This window comes from Pagrus pagrus (genome assembly GCF_965226575.1).
Source record: "Pagrus pagrus genome assembly, chromosome: 4".
NCBI classification, from domain to species: Eukaryota; Metazoa; Chordata; class Actinopteri; order Spariformes; family Sparidae; genus Pagrus; species Pagrus pagrus.
This window is the reverse complement of record NC_140188.1, coordinates 15168119-15191106: the sequence shown is the minus strand read 5'-3', so window position 1 is coordinate 15191106 and position 22988 is coordinate 15168119. Positions and strand designations below refer to the sequence as shown.

Genomic DNA, 22988 nt, shown 5'->3' with positions numbered 1-22988 from the left:
GAGAAAGATCTTCATTGAATGTGTTTTTATGCCTAAATAAACAAACTCTCTTTGTTTTCATGACTGAATAAACTGAATAAACAAACTGACCTTAAAGGGCAACACAATCTCCTACTGTTTTACTTTGTTTATATTTGGCGGACCCTGCCACCTTTCTAATTTCACCTTATTTTCCCCTGAGATCAGCTTGTTTATTCAGAAAAAAATAAATGAATAAAAATGTCTGAGTTTGTATTTCTACCTCATTAATATTATAAATATTAAACATTTTGAATTTCTTCTCCAAAACTACATAGTGCCCCTTTAATTGAAAGGGGGAAATGACATTCAAGTTCAGCATGTGGTCCGACAGACCAGTTTTCCATGAGATCTGTCGTCAGTTTTTCCAATAGTTGGGTATAATTACCGACCATGCAGAGAGAGAGAGTGCAGCCGAGTGCTTGTTTATTTATTGATGCTAAGCCGGGGTTTGTGGCACTGCACATAAAAAGAGGTTAAGTGGCCCTGAACATTGAGCTGGTGGCAAAAGCCAGCATGCAGTCCTCTGTTTCTCTCTCACCCTCTCTCTCTCAGTGTCTTTCTTTATCTCTGCCTGACACATTTTATATCTCTGTCTCTTCACTCTCTCTGTGGTCACACACCTGAGGTGCAGCAGATTGAGTTTCACTGACCTCCTGCCTCCTCTTCACAAACTCCCTTCCTCTCAGCCAATCAGGTATTTCCCTCTCGCCTCCCTCCCTCCTCTGTAGCCTATTTTGTGAACCAGAAAGAGGGGGCTGATTGGGTTTCTCTCCTCCACAGACTGGCTTCTGTGTACCTGTCTCCTCCCCAGTGGCCTAGACTCTGCTGGCGGGGTCAGGTTGCTCCGAGCCAGCTCCGTTCAGTCCAGGTCACAGGCGACAAAATGTCTCAAACCTTCCCAGATATTCCTGATAATACTTCAGATTTTAGCTTATTTTAAAGCATGTATTTTCAGCCAAGCTACAGGTGCGCTCAGAGACAGTCGGGTCTATTAATAATGGGTTACAACCTGTGGCCACATGAGCTCCGTCGCAGCACCTGACCACACAATCCCAGCTGTGAAAGCCCCATTGAGTGTAATTATCTGTAATTTCCTCCTTTGTGTGCAGCCTGCCTGTATTTGATGTCTGCTGCAGTGATTCCTTCTCTTATTATTTATCAAACGCCTGTTTTGTTTTCATGTGTTTCTTTTTCCAAGACTGCCTGTCATCATTGGGTTAACCCCCTGACCTCTGAATTTATAAAAACATACATATTCACGAGGACCACATATTGAACAGGTTTCAATTTGAGGCCAAACAACCCACATGTCTCGTATCTGTCATGGGCCAGTAAATCATATATGTTTTCATTTAAAAGACATGAATCAAATCTAAACTTGTGCAATCAGTCAGTTTCACCTTAAATGCTCCGTCTTATATAAACAATCTTCTGCATTGCAATCAGAAAAAAAAACACTTAAAGCTGGCCATTTCTCAGTTTCCTTCTAAGATTTATCTTTGCTGACAGATGTAATTAATATTTCAGAGGCAGGATATTGTAATCCCAACAGGGACAAGAGCATTACAAGATGAAAAGTGAGGTGCCAAAAAAAAATCTGAGCACACAAATCTAAGACATGAAGCAGCTACACATGTTCCAGCACCAGAAACTTGTCAGAAACGAGTTATTTCAGTGCTCCTGCAGGTTTAGTAGGTCTCCCGCTATTCAAGCTCTTGTGCAGGGCGCATTTCATTTCCGACCCCTGCTTGGTTTTCCTGAAACTGGACGCCGGGTGCTGATTAATAAAACATCCATTGTGCGCTGCTGGCTGATCACCGGAGCCCTTTCAGCTGTATAAGTGGTGAAAGGCGACATAATCTCCCCAGAACAAGATCTGGACTGAGATTGAGGCGCAACACAACAGAGAGAGGCACCCAGCAGGAGGACCTCAGGAGCAGCATGTTAAAGCCCCAGCAGCACGGTGAGCTTCTCCTGCACGACTCCCCGCCGGTGTTTGGGAAGCCGTGGTACTGGCAGCGCAGCAGCAGCACCATGGAGAGCACCCGCAGCCTGGCGCAGGTCATCATGGAGATGCGCGATGAGATCAAGAAGCTGGAGGCGGAGAACCGAGAGCTGAGGGGAGACTACGGGCAGCGGGCGTTTGGGGCCGTGCCGGGGGAAGGCAGCCCGGTGTCCTCAGCAGCAGAGCAGCGGCAGGGGGTGGTGGAAAACCCGTATGTGAACCTGAGGAGGAACGCGTCTGCGCCGGCACTGGAGGGTCAATACAAAGGTGAGAGAAAAGGCCTGCTACTGCACAACTCTTATGTTTCTGTTTCAAAAATCATTTTATCCAGCACATCTGGTAACTGGTAATACATCTGATTGTAATATGCGGTTTTATCTTTAGACATAAATCATTTTTTATTTCAGGCAACTGTTGAAACTCATGTATTAAGTGATGGGGAAGAGCATTTTAAAGGAACAGTTCACCAGTTTAACATCACGCTTTCATAGAGTTGGATGTCCAACAGAAAGACAGATTAAAAAGGAAGAAAGTTAAAGAATATAAGGAGAAAGAGCCGAGATATCCTGATTTGAGTCATCAGCATTGGTCAAACTTCAAAAACACTGGAGACCACAATTCCCATAATGCAACTCGACAGCCGCTTAAGATTTTTTACAGAAGTGCACTGTTTATTCACAGAAAAAGCAAAAACAAGAAAACCAGTGATGGAATGTAACTAAGTACATTCACTTTAGTACTTAAGTACAATTTTCAGGTATTATCAGGCCACTCTCACTCCACTACATTTTGGAGACAAATATTGTACTTTTAACTCCACTTTTTTTTCTGTGATACATGTGATTACATGCTGCACCAGAGCTAAAGCAGCACATTTTTAAATAAATGTATTTTATATGCAGTCAGATGCCAAAAAAGCAAAACAAAAAACTGATTCTGATAATCAGTTTTGACACTGAAGTACGTTTAATATCAAATGCTTTACACAATATCTTTACACTTAAGTATGACCTTGGAGTCCATTTTACAACACTGAAGAAAATCTTGCATTTTTTTTTTGTTATGTCAGTTTTGAGCATATTGTACTTGCTACTCCACTACAGGTCAGTGGAGGAGAATACAGTTATTTAACTATATTTACTTTGACATACAAAACATATGATCAACTTATGAACTTTACTGTTTCCACCATTGCTTCTTTATTTAAGTTCTGACATTTTTTAAAATTATCATGGAAAGATAAATTCTGCATCAAAATCCCCTCTGTGTTTTCTTTACATATCCATCTCTGCACTGTGGAAGTGAATCCATCCCAACTCATCATGTTCGTGTTATTCCACAGAGAACACTGTCATGACTGTCAGAAGGTACTCCATAAACTCCAACCTGTCAGGGGTGACCATGAGAGAGGCAGCGACCGACCGGGCCCAGCGGACTGACTCCGGATGGGGGAGACTACAAGAAGAAATCCAGCATGGGAACAGCCTCTTCGGTGACTCATCCAGAGGAGATGTGGGGAAAGTTACTAACAGGCACTCCCTGCAGGAATATGTACACAAAAACAGGTGAAGACGAGCATGTCGTGCTTGAATAAAGTTTATAGTATAATTGAAGCCATGTTGCAGCTTTGTAGACATATAACTCCTGTGCTTTCTTTGACCTTTTTAGGGCTAAAGTAAAAACTGTTACATTCCTTCTTCCTGTGGATGACATTTACACCAACCGGCCTGTACTAACCAAACACCAGGAGGAGCCTAAAATCACAGAGCTGGCCTCAATTACTGAGACAGAATCTTGAGATAGGAGGCAGAACTTTTTCTTAAAGACACTGGCTGTGGACTCGAGACAAAATGCACTCATGAACTGAACCTCTGTGGCCTCATTCAGCCTCTTCTTTTAGGTCAGTGTAGATTGAGCTCTTACTGCGTGAGCCAGCAGACCGATTTTATCACACCTGACCACACAAACAGAGGACTCTGGTTACCGGTGTGCTTTTCATCCGGCCATGGCGATCCAGGCCCGGTCAGCGGTGATGAGACATGGAGCCCTCTGCAGCGTGGATCAGATGTCTGGACTCCTCTCTCTGCCCGGGGTGTCGTTTCTGGAGCGAGACACACACCCGCAGGTGACAGCTCTTTTACGGACACTTGTGGTCACTGACTCAGGCCTCGTGAGAAACATCAAGCTCATTATTTATTCATCTTTGTTTCCTTTCACAGTGTAAACTTAAATGGGTTGTCAGGGGGGGCGCATGTGTGTTTAAACATGTGACATGTTTGTTGACAGTGTTACTAAAGAGTGGAAGACCATGTCACACACTGTACTGTCTGCTTTCATGCATGGAAGGCTTCTTGTGAATATACCAGTGTTTGGCATACTAATGTGAAAATTAAAGTAAGCTATTACCTGTGATGAACTCAAGATGCAAGATCAATTTATTTATCGTCATACAAGCAGGATTGTACAATGAAATGATATTGTACTCCCTTTATTCACTCTTATCCTTAATGTGGGTCATTTGAAAAACTAAATAATACACTAATATCACATTTATGTATTTATAAGACTAGATATACAGCTGCATTTCCACCTTGAGATAAAGATGCTCACACTTGTTAAAAAAGTAAGCTTTTAAAATTGAGATTTGATTTATTGTTTTTAGCTGAAATTTGGGAGCCTGCACACTGAGAAAGACATTATCTTAAATGTTTTTTGTTACTTTTCCACACTACAAAATAAAGTGACAGGAAATGAGCTTCAAACTTTTACTCAGAGCGCAGTTTACCACTAGGAGATGCTGCAGATTTTGCTAATATTGATTCACTTTTAAATCAGCACTGCCTCATTTTACTGCTTGATCCAAGATATGTGAGCCTCTGTTTCAATGGACACAAAATGGTGGCTGACTCGTCATGAGCTTTCTCGTTTTACAGCTAAAGAGTCTTGAACACAATCTTGATTTATATTTGATCAGCACTGCCTAATTTGACAGTTTGATCTGAGTTTTGTGAGCAGTGTGTGTTCAGATGCTGCTTTCTTTCTTTTTTCTTTTTTTTCAACTTAACTGAGTGCACACATTTGTTTAAGTGCATCAGGTGAACAAGGGTGGGCACGTTAATTTGTCTTTGTAGTGCATGAAAACAAATGAAAAGTCACTTAACTGAATGTTTTTTTTACCTTCTGCGCTCATAAGATTTATTGGGAGTCAATCAGTGACAGGGGAAATGCTTTTATCATTCAGTATGTGAGACAGATTCATGAGCTACAAGCAAATCATACGCTGTCAACTTAAACTTTTATATAACATTTGATCTACTACATGCGAAGTATGACATATTTACAAAAGGGAAACATAGACACTGCCTAGAATCTAGCAATCTGACGTAAGAATGATGTACAAAAAAAGCTGTTGGCACATTAAATACATTGCACCTTGTTTGATAAATCATTTCTAGTCATTTAGCCATTCAGCAGATAATAACCAGCTCACAGGACCACACAGAACCTGGTTCCTGTGTGTTTGCTTTGATTTTTTTCAGCGGCTTTAATCAAGCGTTGTTCCTCTGTGTTCACTTGTCTGTCACTGCCTAAGCCGTCCATGTGTTTTTCTGTGAATTTCACTTCTGTTTGGCCAAATGTATCTGTATCTTTTAACTGGTCTAGATCTCCATCCTGTGATTGATCGTCAGTGTGCAGGCTTCCGTAGCTCTCCGAGTCCCGGGGCTTGATGGCTGGGCAGCTCTGGGGCTCAGACATATGTGATGATAGCAGGGGTTCACTCGGGCTGTCTTCATATTTCATAGGGATCAAGCAAAGGTCATCCCTGCGCTGAGTCTGAAAAGCTACAGCAGAGGAAGAAAGGGGGAAAGAAGACATTGATGTGTATGCAGGACAGTTAAAAACCACACAACTGCCAATTAAATGAAAAATAATAAATTTAAAGGTAAATCTCGAGATATAGAAGTAAGACAGCAAACAGACCTGGCTGGAAGCTCATCTGGCTGTCCTGCTGTCTGGCTCCAGTCGCTCGCTCTGAGACTCCCATAATCTGCTGCTCGCTGACTCCTATGTTCCTCTCAAGAAAGTAAGTGGTCATTCTGCCCTTCCCCTTCACCTCAATCTCCCCTCGCTTCTGGATAACAAAGGTTTTATTCTCCAAAGCCCTGGGAAACATTTGGAAATGTAGGATATGGAAATCAGACAGAGGATATCACATATTTTGGGGTGAGCGCATGAATATGTGCGTCCTCACTGGTAGACGGTGGGACTCAGGTGGATCTTGTCAGGGAGGCCGTGACTCTCCATGCGAGATGCAGTGTTGACTGTGTCCCCGAACAGACAGTAGCGAGGCATCTTTTCCCCAACTACACCTGCCAGAACAGGACCAGTGTGGAGACCCACTCGGATCTGCAGAAATACAACAAGCCATTTAACAGATGCTGCGTTAGGACGGGAGAGAACTTAAGACATTTCATGCATAAAAGATATATCTAGATAGATTATGTAACATTTCTGCATTAAAAATGATGAGACCCTTGCTACATATTTTGTTGAGTTGTGTATTTACGTGATCCTACATTTTTTTCAACAATGTTGAAACCCACAGAAATATAAAAGTTTGTTCAATTTAACGATGCGTTTCATTTTGTCACCTGTTGTTAAAACTTCAGGGAGAAAGAATAGATAGATACACACCGGTATTTACATCCTGCTGTGAGTTTCAAAGTTTCAAATCACTAGTGCAGGCAGATCCCTCTTGTGTTTGTGTGTCGCGCGGTCGCTCAAAGCAGGAAGTAAATACCGGTGTGTATCTATCGCGAGACTCGTTCATCTGGTGTTGATGGCTCCTCCTTAATTATACCAGGTCACCGGTCGACCTCCTAACCACCCGCCATAATAAGTTCAAAGGAACTCATTGAATGGAACATTTTTTTTGGTTTATTTATTTATGTATTTATTTATTTATGTTTACATGATAGAAAAACTTTTCATGAAGATGAATGATGAAGATTGAGATGTAAAAAATGTAGTGCATGTAATAAAAATACTTGAAGTCACTGTTTTAGTCAAACTTCTTTTTTGAGTGTACAATATTTCCCTCTGAAATATGTTGGTAGAAGTATAAAGCATTAAAAAATGGAAATACACACACCAATTTGTATTTGAACACAGTATTTGAGTACTTAGTTACCAGTTTCCACCACTGTGTCTTTGATAAATGGAATACAAACATTCTCGCACCTGAATGGGTCCTCTCGTCACAGGGTTGATAACCTCCCTTGCAGCCAAGATCATACCCAGGGCAAAGTTGGCCACCCTCTCAGCATGGCTGGAGACAGGTATGGGCACCCCACCTACCACCATGTAGGCGTCCCCTATGGTCTCAACCTGGGAAACACCAAATAAGTACAGCCAAGACATGACTCAAAAACAAACTTACACATGATTGTTACTTTAACATCCGTGTCAAAAATGTTCAATTTGTTGTGTGTACCTTGTAAACATTGTGCACAGTTGTGAGCCGGTCGAATCTGAGGTACATGGAGTTCAGCATGAGGACAATTTGAATGGGTTCACAAAGGGAGCAGATGTTAGTGAACGTCACCACGTCACTGAACAATATGGTGCACTCTTTAAATTCTCCTAAAGGATAAACAAAGACACAGAAGTCACATCAGACACACACAAACATTGTGATTATTATACATTCATAGCACTTTCATTCCCTTCACCTGCTTCCACCGTCTTGCCCTCCTTCAGCTGGTTGGCCACATGCTTGGGCAGCATGGCGTACAGCAAGTTCTCCGTCTTCCTCCTCTCCTCCTCCAGGTGCTGCGACAGGAGGCGGAGCTCCTCTTTCTTCCTCTCCAACTGACTGGACAGCTCCATTTCAGCCAGTCGCTGCTGGTTGAGCAGGATGAGGTCGCGGGTGACGTCGTGGGGCGCGATGTCAGAAATGTGCATGTCCCTCTCCTCCAGCTCCTGAAGGCTTCTCAGCAGAGGAGAAGCCTGGTAGAGCATACAGTCTAGAGAGGGCATCCAGATCATCTGACCTGCGTGGAGCAAACGGTAATGCTTTTTCTATCTGCTTAGGGGAGACAATATATAGTTTTAGATTTTTTCCCCCTCTACCTCGGAGCTGCAGCATGGGCCTGTCCTTCCACGCTTCAGGCATCATGTCCCTGCGTGTCTGCAGGACAAAGTGGCTGTTGATGAACTTCCTGATGCTGGAGATGTTGAAGGTGACTTCGGGATGCACAATGCTGAAGAACAGGTCCAGGTGGATGCTCATCGTCTGGAGCCCAGGGACGATCTTCTGGAGGTTCACCCCTGCCTGGTGCACCACCAGCTGCCTCAGACACCACCAGGATCACTCCAGTTAATTTATTATGACCCAGTTACTCATGAAGGTATCCTTCTAGTAGCCTGTTAAATATACTGTACCTGCTCATCAAAGACTATGTGGAAAGGGAAAGCATGGCAGAAAGTCTTCAAATCAATGTTAAGGGTTGTAGGGTACACCGGCTGAAAGCCCCTCAACAGTTTACCTGTAAGACAAATGGTCTAACTTTGCAAATAAAGATACACATCTACAGCCACCTGCAGGTTTGTGACTCAACCTGTTGTTCCAAGGTTTGTATGTATGTTTGTATGTCTGTCCCGTACCTTTCCCGAGGTGAACCAGCCCTCTGATTGTCTCCCAGTGACTCCTGTGTGCAGAGAAACTGATACTGGACCTCTTTTGGTGAAGAGGCTGAGGACACAGAGATGACAAAGTTGATATATTTATTGTTATGGCTTATTTTGTCCACACTATACTTCAGGTATTATGAAGCTAACCTCTTGAACCCAGATTAGGGCGTTACGTCGGTTGGCCAAAGGCTGAAGGGATTGGGTTCTTGGAAAAGACCCAGTTCTGCTGGTCCGGGCAGCCACAGCCGGCCACTGCGTCACAAGAAAAACCACATGCTCCTTCTTCCCAGTTCTCTCCAGCTCCTCCAGCTGGTTGACGATCTCCATCGTAATCTCACTGTTGAAGAAATCTTTAGCGACAGCTCCAATTATACCTGTGAAAGAAAATGGGTGTGCACGTCAATTTCATTGATCTGAAAGCCAATCAAATGGTGGCAAAATGATGAGAATAATACAAAAGCTCATTGATGAAACTGGCATTTATTCCAGAGGAGGTGTTTTTAATCACCAGGGACAATGTGGCAGAGTCCTCTGCGGTCTGAATAATAGTGGAGGAGCATGGTACCATCAGGGTTCCTCTCCACCCGGAAAGATGGTGCATTCATTTCCTAAAAGAATAAAGATAAATAGAGGACAAATCAGCGTTCTCCTCAGAATAAGAAAGAATGAACTGGTATGGGAGCAGGCACCTTGTAGGAGAGGCCGAGATAACTGTGAAGCGCATCCAGATTCTCAGTGAATTCAAATAAATTCCCTCCTAGAGTCCGCAGCATGTGGTCGTAGCCCGATCGTTTGCAAAACTCAAAGAAATATTCTCCAAACTGCCTCAAGACGACCTCTGGCTGCACTCCTGCACAAAACAAAAATAAAAAATACACATCTTCATTTATTTACCATATAAAATTAAACAATAAATATGATTTTAAAGATGGAAACAAAACAAGATGACACACATGGTGATTTATTTACCTAGAAGCTTGCAGGCTTTTGCTACTAACTGCATGCTGATCTCATCTTTATAGACCTCGTATGTCAGGAAGGTATCCTGGACTCCGGCTTCATCCCTGTACATGATGGTGATGGTTTTGGGAAGAGAGTGGATTTATTGTTTGTCAAGAGAAGAAGACATACTATTAATCTCCCTCCCTTTTTATTAATATTCATCATAACGAGGAAATGTTGCTTTGAAAAGTAAAGCTTTAAAGTAAAGCATCATTACTGGCTGCCCAAAGTCATCAGCAGCTTTGGAGTAGCCCTTTAAACAAATCTGTAAATACAGTAAACAGAAATCTTTATTTTACCTGAGCTTGACCCACGTCTCCTCACCAAACTTTTCAACTACCATCGATCTCAAACAGGTGTTGATGAATCCATACTGTCGAGGACAAAGACATCAATGTACAACGGGCTGTCGCGTAAAAGGTCTGGAGAAGAAAGTTAGGAAGAAAAAAACAAAAGAAAGACAGAAACAACAAAGAAACCAAAAGCAGCATACCATATCTTTGACTAGTCGAAAGCACAGCTTATCCACCAGCCACTTTTCCCTTCACGGTGTCCTCGTCACATCGCTCTGTCTATCCGCAGTAAGTCCAAACATAAAGGCGACAGGCTGCAGCTGTATGGAGACAGACGCACTGGAGCTGCTGCTGAAACCAGCCTGGGACTGGAGGCGCGCATGTTTCACATCCCAATTAATAATGCCAATTAAATAAAATGTTGTTTGGTTGCACAGAGACTGCGTCCAGACTATTTTTGCTAGGCTACAGTTTGTGTGACAACAGCATCTACTAGTTTTCTGAATAAATCTAAATATGTATTAATAATTTGATATACGGAAGCCCAGAGGCACATCTTTTGTTTTTTTGCACGTTTCATTTTTGCATAAACAAAGTTCAGAAGTTCAGCTCAGAAAAGACAATGAAGGTTTGTGGTCTTTGGAGTATTAACAACAAAGTTTATATTGAGGGAATAAAAAGACTCCACATCACTTTAATAACTCATTAAATATTATAAGAAGATATAAAATCTAAGTTATAATAATTTCAGCAGTATTCCTTTATTTTAAGATGAACTACAGTTTACTTGTAGATATGATAGAGCTATATTTAGTCTGAAATAGTGTAATGTAATTTGTTTTAAGGTCAATATGATCTTGTTCTAGTCTGATGTCTACTGACGTCATGAGTGCCAGCGTCAAAGACAGATAAGTCAAAGAGGGGAGCAGCTCAGACACAAGACAAGGCCCCCAAAATAACAACTAATCATTAAGAAACAAAGAGAACAGCCATATGCAAACATAAATGTTTTATTTCTCAGAGAAACACGTCTTCACTCGAAAATAAGTTACCCATGATTGGTCAAAAAAATATTAAAATCGGCCACATAAATCTGTAAAAGTAATTACAAATACTCTGAATCATAACAAACAACACGTGTGCACATACACTCAATATGACACATCAATCAATCAATAGAGGCGATTCGGTCGTTTTAACCAAATAGTACACAATAATTTTTTTTAGGTCCTTCAACACATCATTAAACTATTTCATCACTTCAGCTTCTTTACACTACCAATCAACTGTATGAATATTTATGGAATTGGATAGTTGTAGCTGTAGAGCAACCCAGGAATGTTTACGTACCATGAGATTCTGGCCTCCTAAAAAAATGATAATAAAAAAATCATTTATATTTTTTCCCTGGGACTCATTTAAGGCCAGGTTGTCCATTACTGTAAATTTTGTTGTAAACTATATGAAAAACTAAATGAAACAGAACATTTCAAATACATTTTACAGCAATCTTTGGATCTTTCACGCCCCCTGCTGGTGGAAGACTTGAATCTCAAAATAAAAAAACAAGCGCAAGTTTGAGCCAACATGCTGCATGAACAAATATTTATTAATTAATGTCTTTAATGGTTTTTCTAACGAATAAGTCATTTATAATTTAAAGCCTTCTCTTTCTTTCAAATATTCTGAACAGTCATTTTACACTCAGATGACGAATCAGACAACAAATTGTTTTGATCAAATGCAGTTTGGGTGGACAGGTGGAGACCTAGACACAGTAATTTAGATGCATTACAATGTTCCTAATACTGTGAATAAATAAAAAATGTTCTCAAAATAACACAGGTCATATGTTCATGAGTAGACACTTAGTTACAGCTTTAATTCTGTAGTGATCTTCAGTCAGTGGTTGTGCTGAAGGTGAAATAATGGCCACAGGTAGGTAGATAGCACCAACAAGATGAACCTAACTTGCTGTGTTCAAGTCCTGGTAGGCTTCAGTTTCAGGTCCGTAATGAGGTCTGCAGAGCCTTCATGTCCCTCAGCAGCCTCAGGTTCTTCTTGCTTCTCTCTCCTGGTCTGACTTTGACAGCTCCAGCGGAGCGACCTCTGGTGGACACTGTGGTAGTCACCCTCACCTCGTTCCCACTGTTGGGCCTAGAATGAGCCTCCTTTCTTAACTTCTTTATCTAAAGGAGAGACAAGAATGAATAAAGGACAGGAGTCACAACATAAAATCTTGCTTTTGCAGATACTTTTTGTGTGAGGACCTACCTGTGTTTTGTGTTTGTAGAGCTTACTGATCTGCTCTCCTTTCCTTTCCATTTTCACCAGCAGCCTCTCCTGCTCCCTCTGAAGTTCTTTTCTCTCCCGTTCAGAGACACAGGCCTCCACCTGTCTCGTCAACTCGTCCTGCTCCCTGCGAGACACACACAATCAAGTTTAATACTATTCAAAGCAATTCACTCCTGATACAGCTCTGATGCAGCTTCACTCACAAGCTCATGAGTCGCAGCTCCTCCTGTAGCGCTTGCAGCAGCTCTGATAGCTCCTCACCACTAGCGGAGGAGGAAGAAGAGGAAGTGTCCGAAAGCCTGCGACTACCTGTCTCGCAGCCGTTTGCGCTGTTAGAGAGGACGCGGCTGTTGCAGAGGTGTGGCTGGTGTCGCTTCAGGAGAGACAAGACTGACTGGACGTTTGCTCGGACCGAGTGGCTGCAGCCGACCGACTGAGAGTAATGCAGGAGAGTCAAAGAGAGAGCCAGTGTAATGAAGGAGCAGCGTTAAAAACTACATGTAATTTTATTCCAATGCTAAAACCACAAAGGAATATGTGCCCATACTACCGTTCCAGCAACAAAGGGTACATCTCTGAGGCTCAGTCTATAGTGTGGTTCTGTGTAGGACGACTGCTGTGGTGAAGATTTCTGGAAAGAGAAAAGCAACATAAACGACAGTTAGATACACTAGAAAATGCAAAATTATTAATTTCATAACGTCACCAAGCGGAGGAAGCGTACTGATCTGGGATTTTTTTTTTTTAAGAAAAAAAAAAGCAGAGACATTGAACTTCCATGCATTTCTGTACTATTTTAAGAATTTAACTGGATATCCAAACGAATGCATTTGTATTCCTTCGCACTTGATTCAACATGAAATTCACAGATGTACCAACACTGTAAAAAGCACTCGACTGCAGCTGTCATATTAGTTCAAACATCTACTTAAGAGGAGGAAAAGAAACATCCTCAGCACACTCGTACAGAAGTAAATCCTTAAATCACCCCTGTGAAGGTCTTTACCTTTGAATTGGACTTCCTCTCTCTGGACTGTCTGCCAGACAGACAAGGTGACACTGACTGCAGCAATATCCTGTTTGCTTCTAAACCCGTCTGTAGCTGAGGAACACACGCACAAACGTTTTAAGCATAACTCTGTGGACATTTCATCATTTACATGTAGCATAAGCATGCAGTGTGGTATAAAAATGGACAGATATATAAGACACAGTACAAGCTGTCAACAGTGAGTGAAAGCTAGTGTAGCTAAAGAGAAATACAAATTAGAGCCTTGTTACCTGATGGGCCTGAACCTGGACAAGCTTTCTCTGATGCTCCTCCTCCTGTAGCTTCATCTCCAGCTGCCGAATCTTCATCTGACACATTCAGACATAAGATTATTATTGTGGTGATAATAATAATAATGGAATTTAGGTTTTTTTCTTGAGGTTAAACCATAAATTAGCTTTTCAACATAATTCTGGTTAAGTGAGACCATACTGTGCATAAGCCCGTGTTTAAATCAGAGTCTACAATGACAGCCAGGCTTGTAACTTCTGAACTTATCTGAGGAACCAGAGCTACATCAGTGGTTTTTAACCTACAGGATTTGGTTTGTGCCTCCTTGTCACAGGTTATGGCTTTAGTGTGGACATGCATTGCAGCCTGATTAACCAAAAAGAGCCTTTCATTTCAAACTGAGGCCTGAAGAGATAAAAGCAAAAAATGTAAGAAAATTTAAAAAATAAATAAATAAATCTGTCAAACAAGTATGTGTTATTTTGTTCTTTTGCCCCTTTAATGATCTTGACCCCCTCAAGATGCATCTTAGAAACCCATGTGGCAGTCCTGGCTCCCAAATCGGAAACCACAACCCAACATTTTTGGATAATGTACTGTATTGTTTGTTTTATTTGCAGACAGACAGGCTGTGACTAAGCTTGAAGAAATAGTGTCCTTTGGTCTTTGTAGAAACTGTGTCTCTGTGTTTACCTCGGCGTTGTTTTGTGTGCGTGTCAGCCGGAGATACTCCTGCTCCAGTCGCTCCAGCTTCTCCAATTGGGCATGCTCAGACACCGTGTCACACTGTTGATCGGCTGACTTGGCTGTCTCCATGGAAACCTGAAAGTGTGGAAAACAATTAATACAGCCCTACAAAATCTACTCAGCCACACAAGAGAGGCTTTGACTCAAAAACATTCATGCATGTCATGCTTTTAAGTGCATTTTTGTGAAGAGTCCTGGCATATCACAGCCTATGACATTAAGTTAACCTGCTGTTGGAGCAGGCTGGTCCTGTCTGCCTTGGCACTGCGCAACATCCTCCTCATGTGATCCAGCTGTCGCTCCAGCGTCACACAGCAAGACTCTGCAGCAGCCAGGTGGGTGATCAACACTGTGGATCAGACAAAGAGATACCAGGGAATAAGATATAAAGAGGAAATATAAGTAACATGAGCTACTACATCTTATTCCTACACTCACCTTGATTGCAGTCGGACTGGCCACCTTTCCCTCTTTCAGTGTCTGTCTGACCGTTAAAGTGTCTCTGTGTGACTTTATCGCTCTGCAGATGTGTGCGTGATGCATCTTTCCCCATAGTGCGCAGACTGAGCTGTGCATGTCCTTTCTCCAACTCCAGCCTCCTGAGCTTCTCCTGGAGGTTCCTCAAGGCGGATAGGATCGCTACACATGCACACACACAAATTGTGTGTGAGGGATACAAGAATGTGATGCAAATGGGGATATACTGATAGATTTCAAACATATTAATGCTGTGATTATAGTCATGGCGTAATACGATATGGTTTTCAAATTGGGATGGAGGAATAGGAGGATGGGATCTGAACTTGAATGAATAGATGTCAGTGTAGCTGAGACATTCAAGTAGTGCGGCATCATGTTGCACATGCTGTAACCATGGAGCGCTGAAACACCACAATACCTCAATGGAAACTTCGTAAAGGGAAAACACCCGCACACACATACACAAATTAAAGTTACCTGCACTGCTGGTCTCTGGGAATGCCTTGCTGGGTGATGATGGGCGACAGGACTGATGTGTGCGTGTTTGGGGGGTGTGATGCACAAGTGTGTTGATGAAGGGACGGTGAGCAGGATAGTCTTTATAAGATGGGAGTGACAGGCTGTCAGACACTACTCGGCTGGGTGGTGGTGGACAGAGCTTCTGCAGAAAAATAGAAATATTATTGAACAGTATCCACAATATCTGGGGAGTATTGCACTTATTTTCAAAACTGATATCTATAATATATGAGCTTTGGAGATATTGTGGTTGTGGTTGGCATCTCATCATGAAAAATAATCAGCAAATGAGGCACAGAAAGTCAAATAAATATGAGCTAAAACTTCAAATTCATGCTCAAACTCAACTTAAAGTCACAACATGAGTTATTTATCCTGCTCAAGTCAAATAAAACAGATAAAGGGGAAACTTCAGCAGACTTTCCAGGTCTGCAACATCAGCTGGTCTGAGTTGTAGCAACTGCTGCTAGGTAGCTTTTCCGCACAGTCAAGCTACATTTTTCTTATTGCTTATACAAACTGTGGTGAACAGCTTTCAATCTTCCTTTTAAGTTAAATCAGGCAGCATCTAGTAAACTACCTTCTCCCGCGTAGCATCAGCAGCGGCTGTTTTTGACAGCGTCTCCATTGAAGTGCAGCCAATCCAGTCCGCTTCGCTTGTGCTGAACCAGGCAGCAAAATATGCAAAAATACGGTAATATTAGCTTAAAGTAAAACTACAACCGAGTTTTTTTTAATTACGGCTGACAGTTTGCTAGCTAAGCCCCGTTTCTGGAGCTGCCAGTGCTAATATGTGTTGTGAAGAGAAAAACATCACTTGTCAAGACAAATAAGCAAGGGTTCTGATGGGTTTGTGTGATATCTATACCAGCCTGGCCCGTCAGACGCCGCGCACATACATATTAAATGTGTGCTTCAGATACATCAGGTCCGGCGCGCCTCTGTGCATAAAGCGAACGCTCATCATCTGCTTACCGGAAATGTAGTTTTTCCTCCGCGGAGACTCTCGAGTTTAGAACGTTGGTGCCTCAGGAAGAAACTACAATAACTCTGAGCCACCAGTGAGGGGCGGGGAGAGCGTGTGCAAGACTTGCCGGGACTTCTTCAGGGCAAGTTTACCAATTCCGGAGGAGGTGGGTTGCGATGTTTCCCCCACGTTGTAGTTTATATTACCCATAACAAATAGTAACTACCTAACGTTTCATTGAGATATTAATCGTAAATTAGACCCAGTCGATATGTAAACACAGGCTTAGTTCGTGTCGCATTTGCTCTGAAAGGTTTTCTAGCAAACATGAAAGCTAACGTTACCTCACTATCCTCGCTGTATCATGCTTATCATGTCGTTAGAAGTTTCTGTTAGCTAGCTACTACTTTACAAACCGTTTATTAGCTAGCTAGCTACACCAGCTATCACAAAATATATCAAACACGGTGCATTTTAATGTCTCCTTAAATGTGACGTAATGCTCGTTGATGCTTTTTGTATTAGTTAGAAACTGTTATGCACATGTGTAACTTCAGCTGTCACATCTCTGAAATGTAAAGCAAAATAACATGTCATTTTTCTGCAGTGAAGCCTTCTGCTGATTACCTGTGAGGTGTAAACACATCTGTAATTTCCCACACCATCATGTCCTCCGAGAGCACCTTGTGAGTCTGTTTAAATTATAACTATAAAACCAAATATAATGTGATTATACTCGTTGGTTGAATCTCCCAATAACTAATACATAATCTTTATATCTAAGTAATGCACAGGGCAGTCTGAAGAATAATCTAATGTATGAGCTGTGTGTCTTTTTGGTGGATTTAGAGATGATGAGGATACCTTCAAGATCCTGATCGCTACAGATATTCACCTGGGCTACCTCGAGAAGGATGCTATCCGTGGCAGTGACTCCTATAACACACTAGATGAGATCCTGAAATGTGCCAAGACAAATCAGGTACGTGCAAGTTGACATGGTGTATGTGTGCGAGCGTCGGAGCCAGAGTCGGTCATCTGCTTACCTTTTTGTTTGCAGGTAGATTTCATCCTGCTGGGTGGTGATTTGTTCCACGACAACAAGCCGTCACGCCGGTGCCTTCACAGCTCCATCACTATGCTGAGAAAATACTGCATGGGAGACACGCCCGTAACTTTCAACCTTCTCAGTGATCAGACTGTCAACTTCAACACCACCCAGTCAGTGTCTCCTGTGCTTGTGTGGTCATTCTCACAAAACATTGTCTTCTTGTTGAATGAATGTTAGACTAATATTGTAATATATGTGTTGATGTGTTGTAGGTTCCCGTGGGTTAACTATCAGGATGAAAACTTGAACATCTCTATTCCTGTATTCAGTATTCACGGTAACCATGATGACCCAACTGGGGTGAGTTTCCTCCCGCATGAAAAAAATGATTAGACACGAGAGAAGATCCTAATATGCAAGTATTTGCATTTGCGCATGTCTTTTCTTTTTATTTTCTTCTAGGCTGAAGGTTTGTGTGCAATAGATCTGCTAAGTGCTTCTGGACTTGTCAATCACTTTGGACACTCTCATTCAGTGGAGAGGATAGAGATTAGTCCCATCCTCATGCAGAAAGGCAACACCAAGCTAGCCTTATATGGTCTTGGTAAGTGTGAAAATATTTTTTTTTCTAGGATTAAGAAGAAATGGGAATTGTAGTATCTGTCTAAATTCTGTGTGTGTTTGTGTGTGTTTATAGGCTCTATCCCAGATGAGCGCCTGTACAGGATGTTTGTCAACAACCAGGTAATGATGCTTCGCCCCAAAGAAGACCAAGATGAATGGTTTAACCTCTTCGCCATCCACCAGAACAGGTGTGTGCATCCATGTGTATGTTGTGTAATCCGTTAAGAGGGAAAAGCTGTTTTTCATATTGCACCAAATGTTAAGACATGACAGACCGTCAGATGTCATACAAATGCTTCTGTATCTCAGATTAAGTTTAAAGAATAGAAGATGTGTGCAGGGAGGGACTTCCAGAGAGGGTGAATAAAAGGATGCCAATTTTTACACAAGGGCTGTCGATTATTTTCATGTAATCAGTTTGTTAAATGGTCTAGAAAGTGTATATATAATATATATATATATATATATATATATAAATATATTACATTTTCTGTCATAGAGTAGTAAAGAAACCAGAAAACACATTTAAGAAGCTTGAATCAGAGAATTTTGAAGTTTTCTCTTAAGAAAATGACTCAATCTGATTAATCAATTATCAAAATAGTTGTAGAGTAATCTAATAATTGACAGCTTATCAATGAATTGTTGCAACTCTATTTTCTATGCATTGGGATTAGTAAATCTTTACTTCGTTAGCTCACAAACCCAGGCCTAGTTTGTCATTGTATGTTTCCACTGTACATTTCATTTTTATGTATTTTCTGTCTGTTTTTTTTTTAGGAGTAAGCATGGACCCACTAACTACATCCCTGAACAGTTCCTGGATGACTTCCTTGACTTGGTGGTGTGGGGTCATGAACATGAGTGTTTGATAACACCAACCAGAAATGAACAGCAGCTCTTCTACGTGACGCAGCCTGGCAGCTCTGTAGCCACCTCCCTGTCCCCTGGAGAGGCTGCCAAGAAGTACAAATAGACACACTCACACACACAGTGAATGGTAGTCTCATTATTCTGAATGTGTTTTGGAGTGAATATGAAGCCAATCTACTCTGTCTGTGTGAGTCTAGGCATGTAGGGCTGCTGAGGGTGAAAGGTCGTAAGATGAACCTGGAAAAGGTCCCCTTAAAGACGGTGCGTCAGTTCTTCATCGAGGATGTGGTGTTGGCTGACCACGAAGACCTCTTCACACCTGATACACCGCAGGTCACAAAGAAGGTGGAGAACTTCTGCTATGCAAAGGTAACACTTAAAGTCACCATTAAACATACAGAGCCCATCTAGCATCTATTGCCTAGTCGTCTCAGCCTTCTTACATCTGTCTCTGTTTCTTTCTGCTGTCATTCTGTAGGTGACAGAGATGATAGAAGACGCTGAAAGAGAAAGACTCGGATGTCCGCTCACCCCAGAGAAGCCGCTTATCCGCCTGCGGGTAAGATGGACACATGTGCCGCCTGTGCACTTATCGTCATACACGCTACATCTAAACTCATGCTCCTCATTGCCCTCCTCAGGTGGACTACAGTGGAGGCTTTGATACGTTCAACACTTCCCGCTTCAGCCAGAAGTTTGTGGAGCGCGTGGCCAACCCAAAAGACATTGTTCACTTTGTCAGACGTCGTGAGAAAAAGGAGGACATCAAAGGTCTGGCATGGACTAAATACACAGCTATGAATCTGCTGTATGTGTACAGTATTTCTGACATGTTTCAATCTTTGCTTTTCAGATGAGGCCAATGTTGACTACAGCAGAGTGATGAAAACCACAGCAGTTGAGGGGCTGAGAGTGGAGGACCTGGTTAAAAAGTACTTTGAGGCGGCCGAAAAGGTACTCTACACACATACACACACACACTGTCACATACTTACAGGCAGGGTACGAGCAAAAACTTAAAAGTTAGGAAAAAACTTTGTTTTAACTGTTGTGCTGTTTCAAGTGTGGAAATAATCTTGTATGCGAATAAATCTTTGAAAACACTTGACTTTCAACATAATCTGGTTCCTAATGGACACAATCACTCATGTTAACCAAAAAACTTGACAATATATATGTGTTTTTCTTGGTGTAAAGGAATTGTGTAAACTTTTAAAAAAAAAACGTTTTTTGCAAATGAAGTCATATTAACAGTTAGGTGTAATGATAAAGGCTTCAAGGCTCTGGAAATTTTGGGTTTAGGTACCTCAAAAGTGCTTAAAAGTCCTTGAATTTTAGGGTGTCATAACACTTATTTTCATCTACTGTGTATTGTGTGTGTGTGCATATCTTCACAGACAGTGCAGCTGTCACTTCTGACCGAGAACGGCATGGGGAAAGCCATTCAGGAGTATGTAGACAAAGACGAGAAAGACGCCATCGAGGAGCTGATCACTTACCAGTTAGAGAAGACACAGCGCCACCTCCAGGCCAGAGCAGTAACCACAGAGCAGGATATAGACACAGAGGTAAGTGGGTGGGGTTAGCATTGGAAGGAAGATAGATGAAGCTGATGTTGTAGCATCATTGAGGATACATTTTTACATTTTCAGATCCAGCGACTCAGAGACTCAAAAAAGAACACGACTGAGGAGGAGAATGAAATCAAAGAAGCTATCAGCAGAGCCAAAGCGCACCGTCTGGAGCGTGGCGATGCTGGAGACCTGGATATATCCGATGATCTTGCTGATGTCGCTATGGACTCTGATGAAGGCTTATTCCCACCCCCCACACGAGGCAGAGGGCGAGGAGGTAGAGGGCGGGGCAGCCGGGGAAGGGGGAGAGGGAGAGGTGAGTTATTATCTGACATGAATAGGAAGTGAACTTTTAGTGGCCAGAGATAGATGTGCCAAAGGTTTATTCAAGAGTGTAGGCTTGGTAGTATGGCAAAGAGATAGTTTAGTTTCAGTTCAATTACATTTAAAGGATAACTACCGTTTTTTACAATCTGGACCTTATTTCCAGCAAAATATATGGTCATGTACTCACCCAGATAACTTTGGTGTCATTCGGCGTCGTTCGGACGAAATTAGATCCAGTGTAGCGCCGATATATCCATATAATGCGAGTAACGGGGCATCGACACACAGATGTTGATAACGGACGGGCCCGGACTCAGAGGGGAATAGCACTAGCATATCGTAACAAAATATTGGTGAAATGAACTAGTTTCGTGGCAGATAATGCGTTATAGAGGCTGTGTGTTGATGCCCCGTTACTCGCATTATATGGATATATCGGCGCTACGCTGGATCTAATTTCGTCCGAACGACTTCAAATGACACCAAAGTTATCTGGGTGAGTAAATGACCATATAGTTTGCTAGAAATAAGGTCCAGGTTGTAAAAAACGGTAGTTATCCTTTAATTCAGCATCAACAAAGGACTCTGTATATTGATGTTGTGTGTTGAATCATAAACCCTGCATCTGTCCATCCAGGTGCTGCTGCCTCCGAATCAAAGCCAGCCGCTCGGGGGCGTTCCCAGAAATCCTCAACAACAACAACAACCCAAAGCAGAAGTATTATGCAAGGTAGGAGTGTGAGTGTGATGACGTTCTGTATACAACAACGTGCCAGGCATCCGAGAGAATCCACAGAAATCTTTCACCTCCTTCAACTGTCTCTCTTCTTTGTTCCTCATTCTTCAGCATTTCAGGCTCCGTCCCAGAGATCATCTCGGACCGGAGCCACCAAATCTTACGCGGCCGATGATGTAAGTCAAGTGAAAATACATACAGTATTAATACAGTCAACACACACACACCTTAATTTTAATATTTATGTGATCTCTCTTCAACTTTGTTTTTCTTCTTTATTCATCTCCAGCTGACCATTGATGACTCCGATGAAGATATACCTGTAATGAAACCTACCCGACCCCCTCCAAAGTATGTTTGTTTCAGCTACATTGGGGCAGTCTAGCCCTTCAAGAGTGAAACAAAGTAGTGACTAATATATGTCCATACTGTTCATAGTATATGTATATGTGAACGCACGCCACCAGTCATATATTTTGCAACTATGATATATATATATATATATAATTTTTTTAATATCTGCGTCTTTCTATTGTGTACCACAGAGCAGCTTCTTCATCGTCATCCTTCACTAAGTCCAGCTCTCAGAGCCAGTCAAGAGGAATCGCATATGATGACAGTGATGATGATGATGATGAGGTAAAACAAGATCACGAAAAATGATAACGCATGTGTCTCTTTTATTGTTAAATTTCTAACAAAAACATATTTCACCTAATCCATCACATAGGTGCTTGCCAAAACTTTTCTCGCTTAACTTTATTTCCTCTGAACAATGTTTTAATCATTTTTTTAAATTTTCATCTTTTTTCTTTCTCCAGGTCAATCCATTCAAAGGCCCCAGCCATCGTTCAAGGAAATAACTGTGTCTATTGTATAAAACTTGATTTTCCAAAAAAAAGCTGTGCTGTTCTGAAGGACATTAAAATGCTTGTTTAATTTTTTCCAGCACTGAGTCTTCTTAATGTTGACAAAAGATAATTAAAGTTGATCAGCTGCTGTTGCTTAAAACCAACCAATCAGTCAGTTTTGCTGAAAGGCTGGGCTAAAGGCTTTGAGGGGATAAGGTGGAGGGGGCAGTTTTCACAACCTCGTTCGTTTGCCACCACCTGAACGCACCAACCGGTAGAGTTCGTCTGATACTGTACATCGAGATTAATCCGTGTTGGGTTTTGTTATCGCCTTTTGTAGTTCTCTGATATTCAGGAAAAAATAAATGTTTTTTCATATTCATACAACTGTCTCCCTCTCTTTTTGAAATGATGGACCGTGTCTCCTTTCTCCAAAGTTGTGGCTGTCATAGAAATAGCCTTGTGTTGACATAAGGACAATGATGAAAAAATCTGAAAGAGCTACAAAGAAATACACCATCGAATGTGGCAACAAAAAAGAAGTCAGATCCTCCACGCTTGGCATTTTGTATTGGCCCTTTGTATTCTGCTTTGTTCCCTTTTTGTCACTGAGCAACACATTTATCTGATAGAAATTGTTGCATTGAA

The 22988-nt window shown here is 41.8% G+C and overlaps 4 protein-coding genes across 7 annotated transcripts; 2 read left to right on the top strand and 2 right to left on the bottom strand.

Annotated features, from left to right (window-relative positions):
• Positions 1 to 1962: 1962 nt before the first annotated feature.
• LOC311256186 (putative coiled-coil domain-containing protein 195) lies at positions 1963 to 3824 on the top strand (the record flags this gene model as incomplete). Its single annotated transcript, XM_084351035.1, has 3 exons — positions 1963 to 2293; positions 3369 to 3591; positions 3695 to 3824. 3 exons carry the CDS (start codon positions 1963 to 1965, stop codon positions 3822 to 3824), a joined length of 684 nt encoding a protein of 227 aa, XP_084207161.1.
• A 1388-nt stretch (positions 3825 to 5212) lies between these two features.
• LOC311255933 (guanylate cyclase soluble subunit beta-2-like) lies at positions 5213 to 10273 on the bottom strand. Its single transcript, XM_084350640.1, has 15 exons — positions 10215 to 10273; positions 10021 to 10094; positions 9689 to 9783; positions 9409 to 9569; positions 9228 to 9327; positions 8867 to 9093; positions 8693 to 8780; positions 8471 to 8574; positions 8159 to 8375; positions 7759 to 8079; positions 7521 to 7669; positions 7268 to 7414; positions 6279 to 6433; positions 6008 to 6189; positions 5213 to 5868 (listed from the first exon to the last, which is right to left on the bottom strand). Exons 1-15 carry the CDS (start codon positions 10215 to 10217, stop codon positions 5513 to 5515), a joined length of 2379 nt encoding a protein of 792 aa, XP_084206766.1. The 5' UTR covers positions 10218 to 10273; the 3' UTR covers positions 5213 to 5512.
• A 735-nt stretch (positions 10274 to 11008) lies between these two features.
• On the bottom strand, positions 11009 to 16161 carry cep57 (centrosomal protein 57). 3 transcript variants are annotated; one of them, XM_084350784.1, is made up of 11 exons: positions 15918 to 16161; positions 15296 to 15479; positions 14777 to 14977; positions 14566 to 14687; positions 14285 to 14413; positions 13591 to 13668; positions 13316 to 13411; positions 12857 to 12940; positions 12513 to 12742; positions 12289 to 12433; positions 11009 to 12203 (listed from the first exon to the last, which is right to left on the bottom strand). In XM_084350784.1, the coding sequence occupies exons 1-11, from the start codon at positions 15963 to 15965 to the stop codon at positions 12018 to 12020; spliced, it is 1503 nt and encodes a 500-aa protein (XP_084206910.1). In that variant the 5' UTR covers positions 15966 to 16161; the 3' UTR covers positions 11009 to 12017. The 3 variants fall into 3 exon arrangements, with proteins under 3 accessions (XP_084206910.1, XP_084206911.1, XP_084206912.1); XM_084350785.1 differs by having other exon boundaries at positions 12860 to 12940; XM_084350786.1 differs by having other exon boundaries at positions 15296 to 15476.
• Positions 16162 to 16379: 218 nt separating this feature from the next.
• mre11a (MRE11 homolog A, double strand break repair nuclease) lies at positions 16380 to 22727 on the top strand. 2 transcript variants are annotated; one of them, XM_084350951.1, is made up of 19 exons: positions 16380 to 16470; positions 16912 to 16990; positions 17154 to 17286; positions 17365 to 17525; positions 17628 to 17715; positions 17818 to 17959; positions 18053 to 18167; positions 18760 to 18945; positions 19050 to 19221; positions 19331 to 19411; positions 19494 to 19623; positions 19706 to 19806; positions 20250 to 20420; positions 20505 to 20742; positions 21391 to 21483; positions 21601 to 21665; positions 21779 to 21840; positions 22035 to 22128; positions 22311 to 22727. In XM_084350951.1, the coding sequence occupies exons 2-19, from the start codon at positions 16971 to 16973 to the stop codon at positions 22350 to 22352; spliced, it is 2094 nt and encodes a 697-aa protein (XP_084207077.1). In that variant the 5' UTR covers positions 16380 to 16470; positions 16912 to 16970; the 3' UTR covers positions 22353 to 22727. The 2 variants fall into 2 exon arrangements, with proteins under 2 accessions (XP_084207077.1, XP_084207078.1); XM_084350952.1 differs by lacking the exon at positions 16380 to 16470 and adding an exon at positions 16504 to 16522.
• Positions 22728 to 22988: the final 261 nt, after the last annotated feature.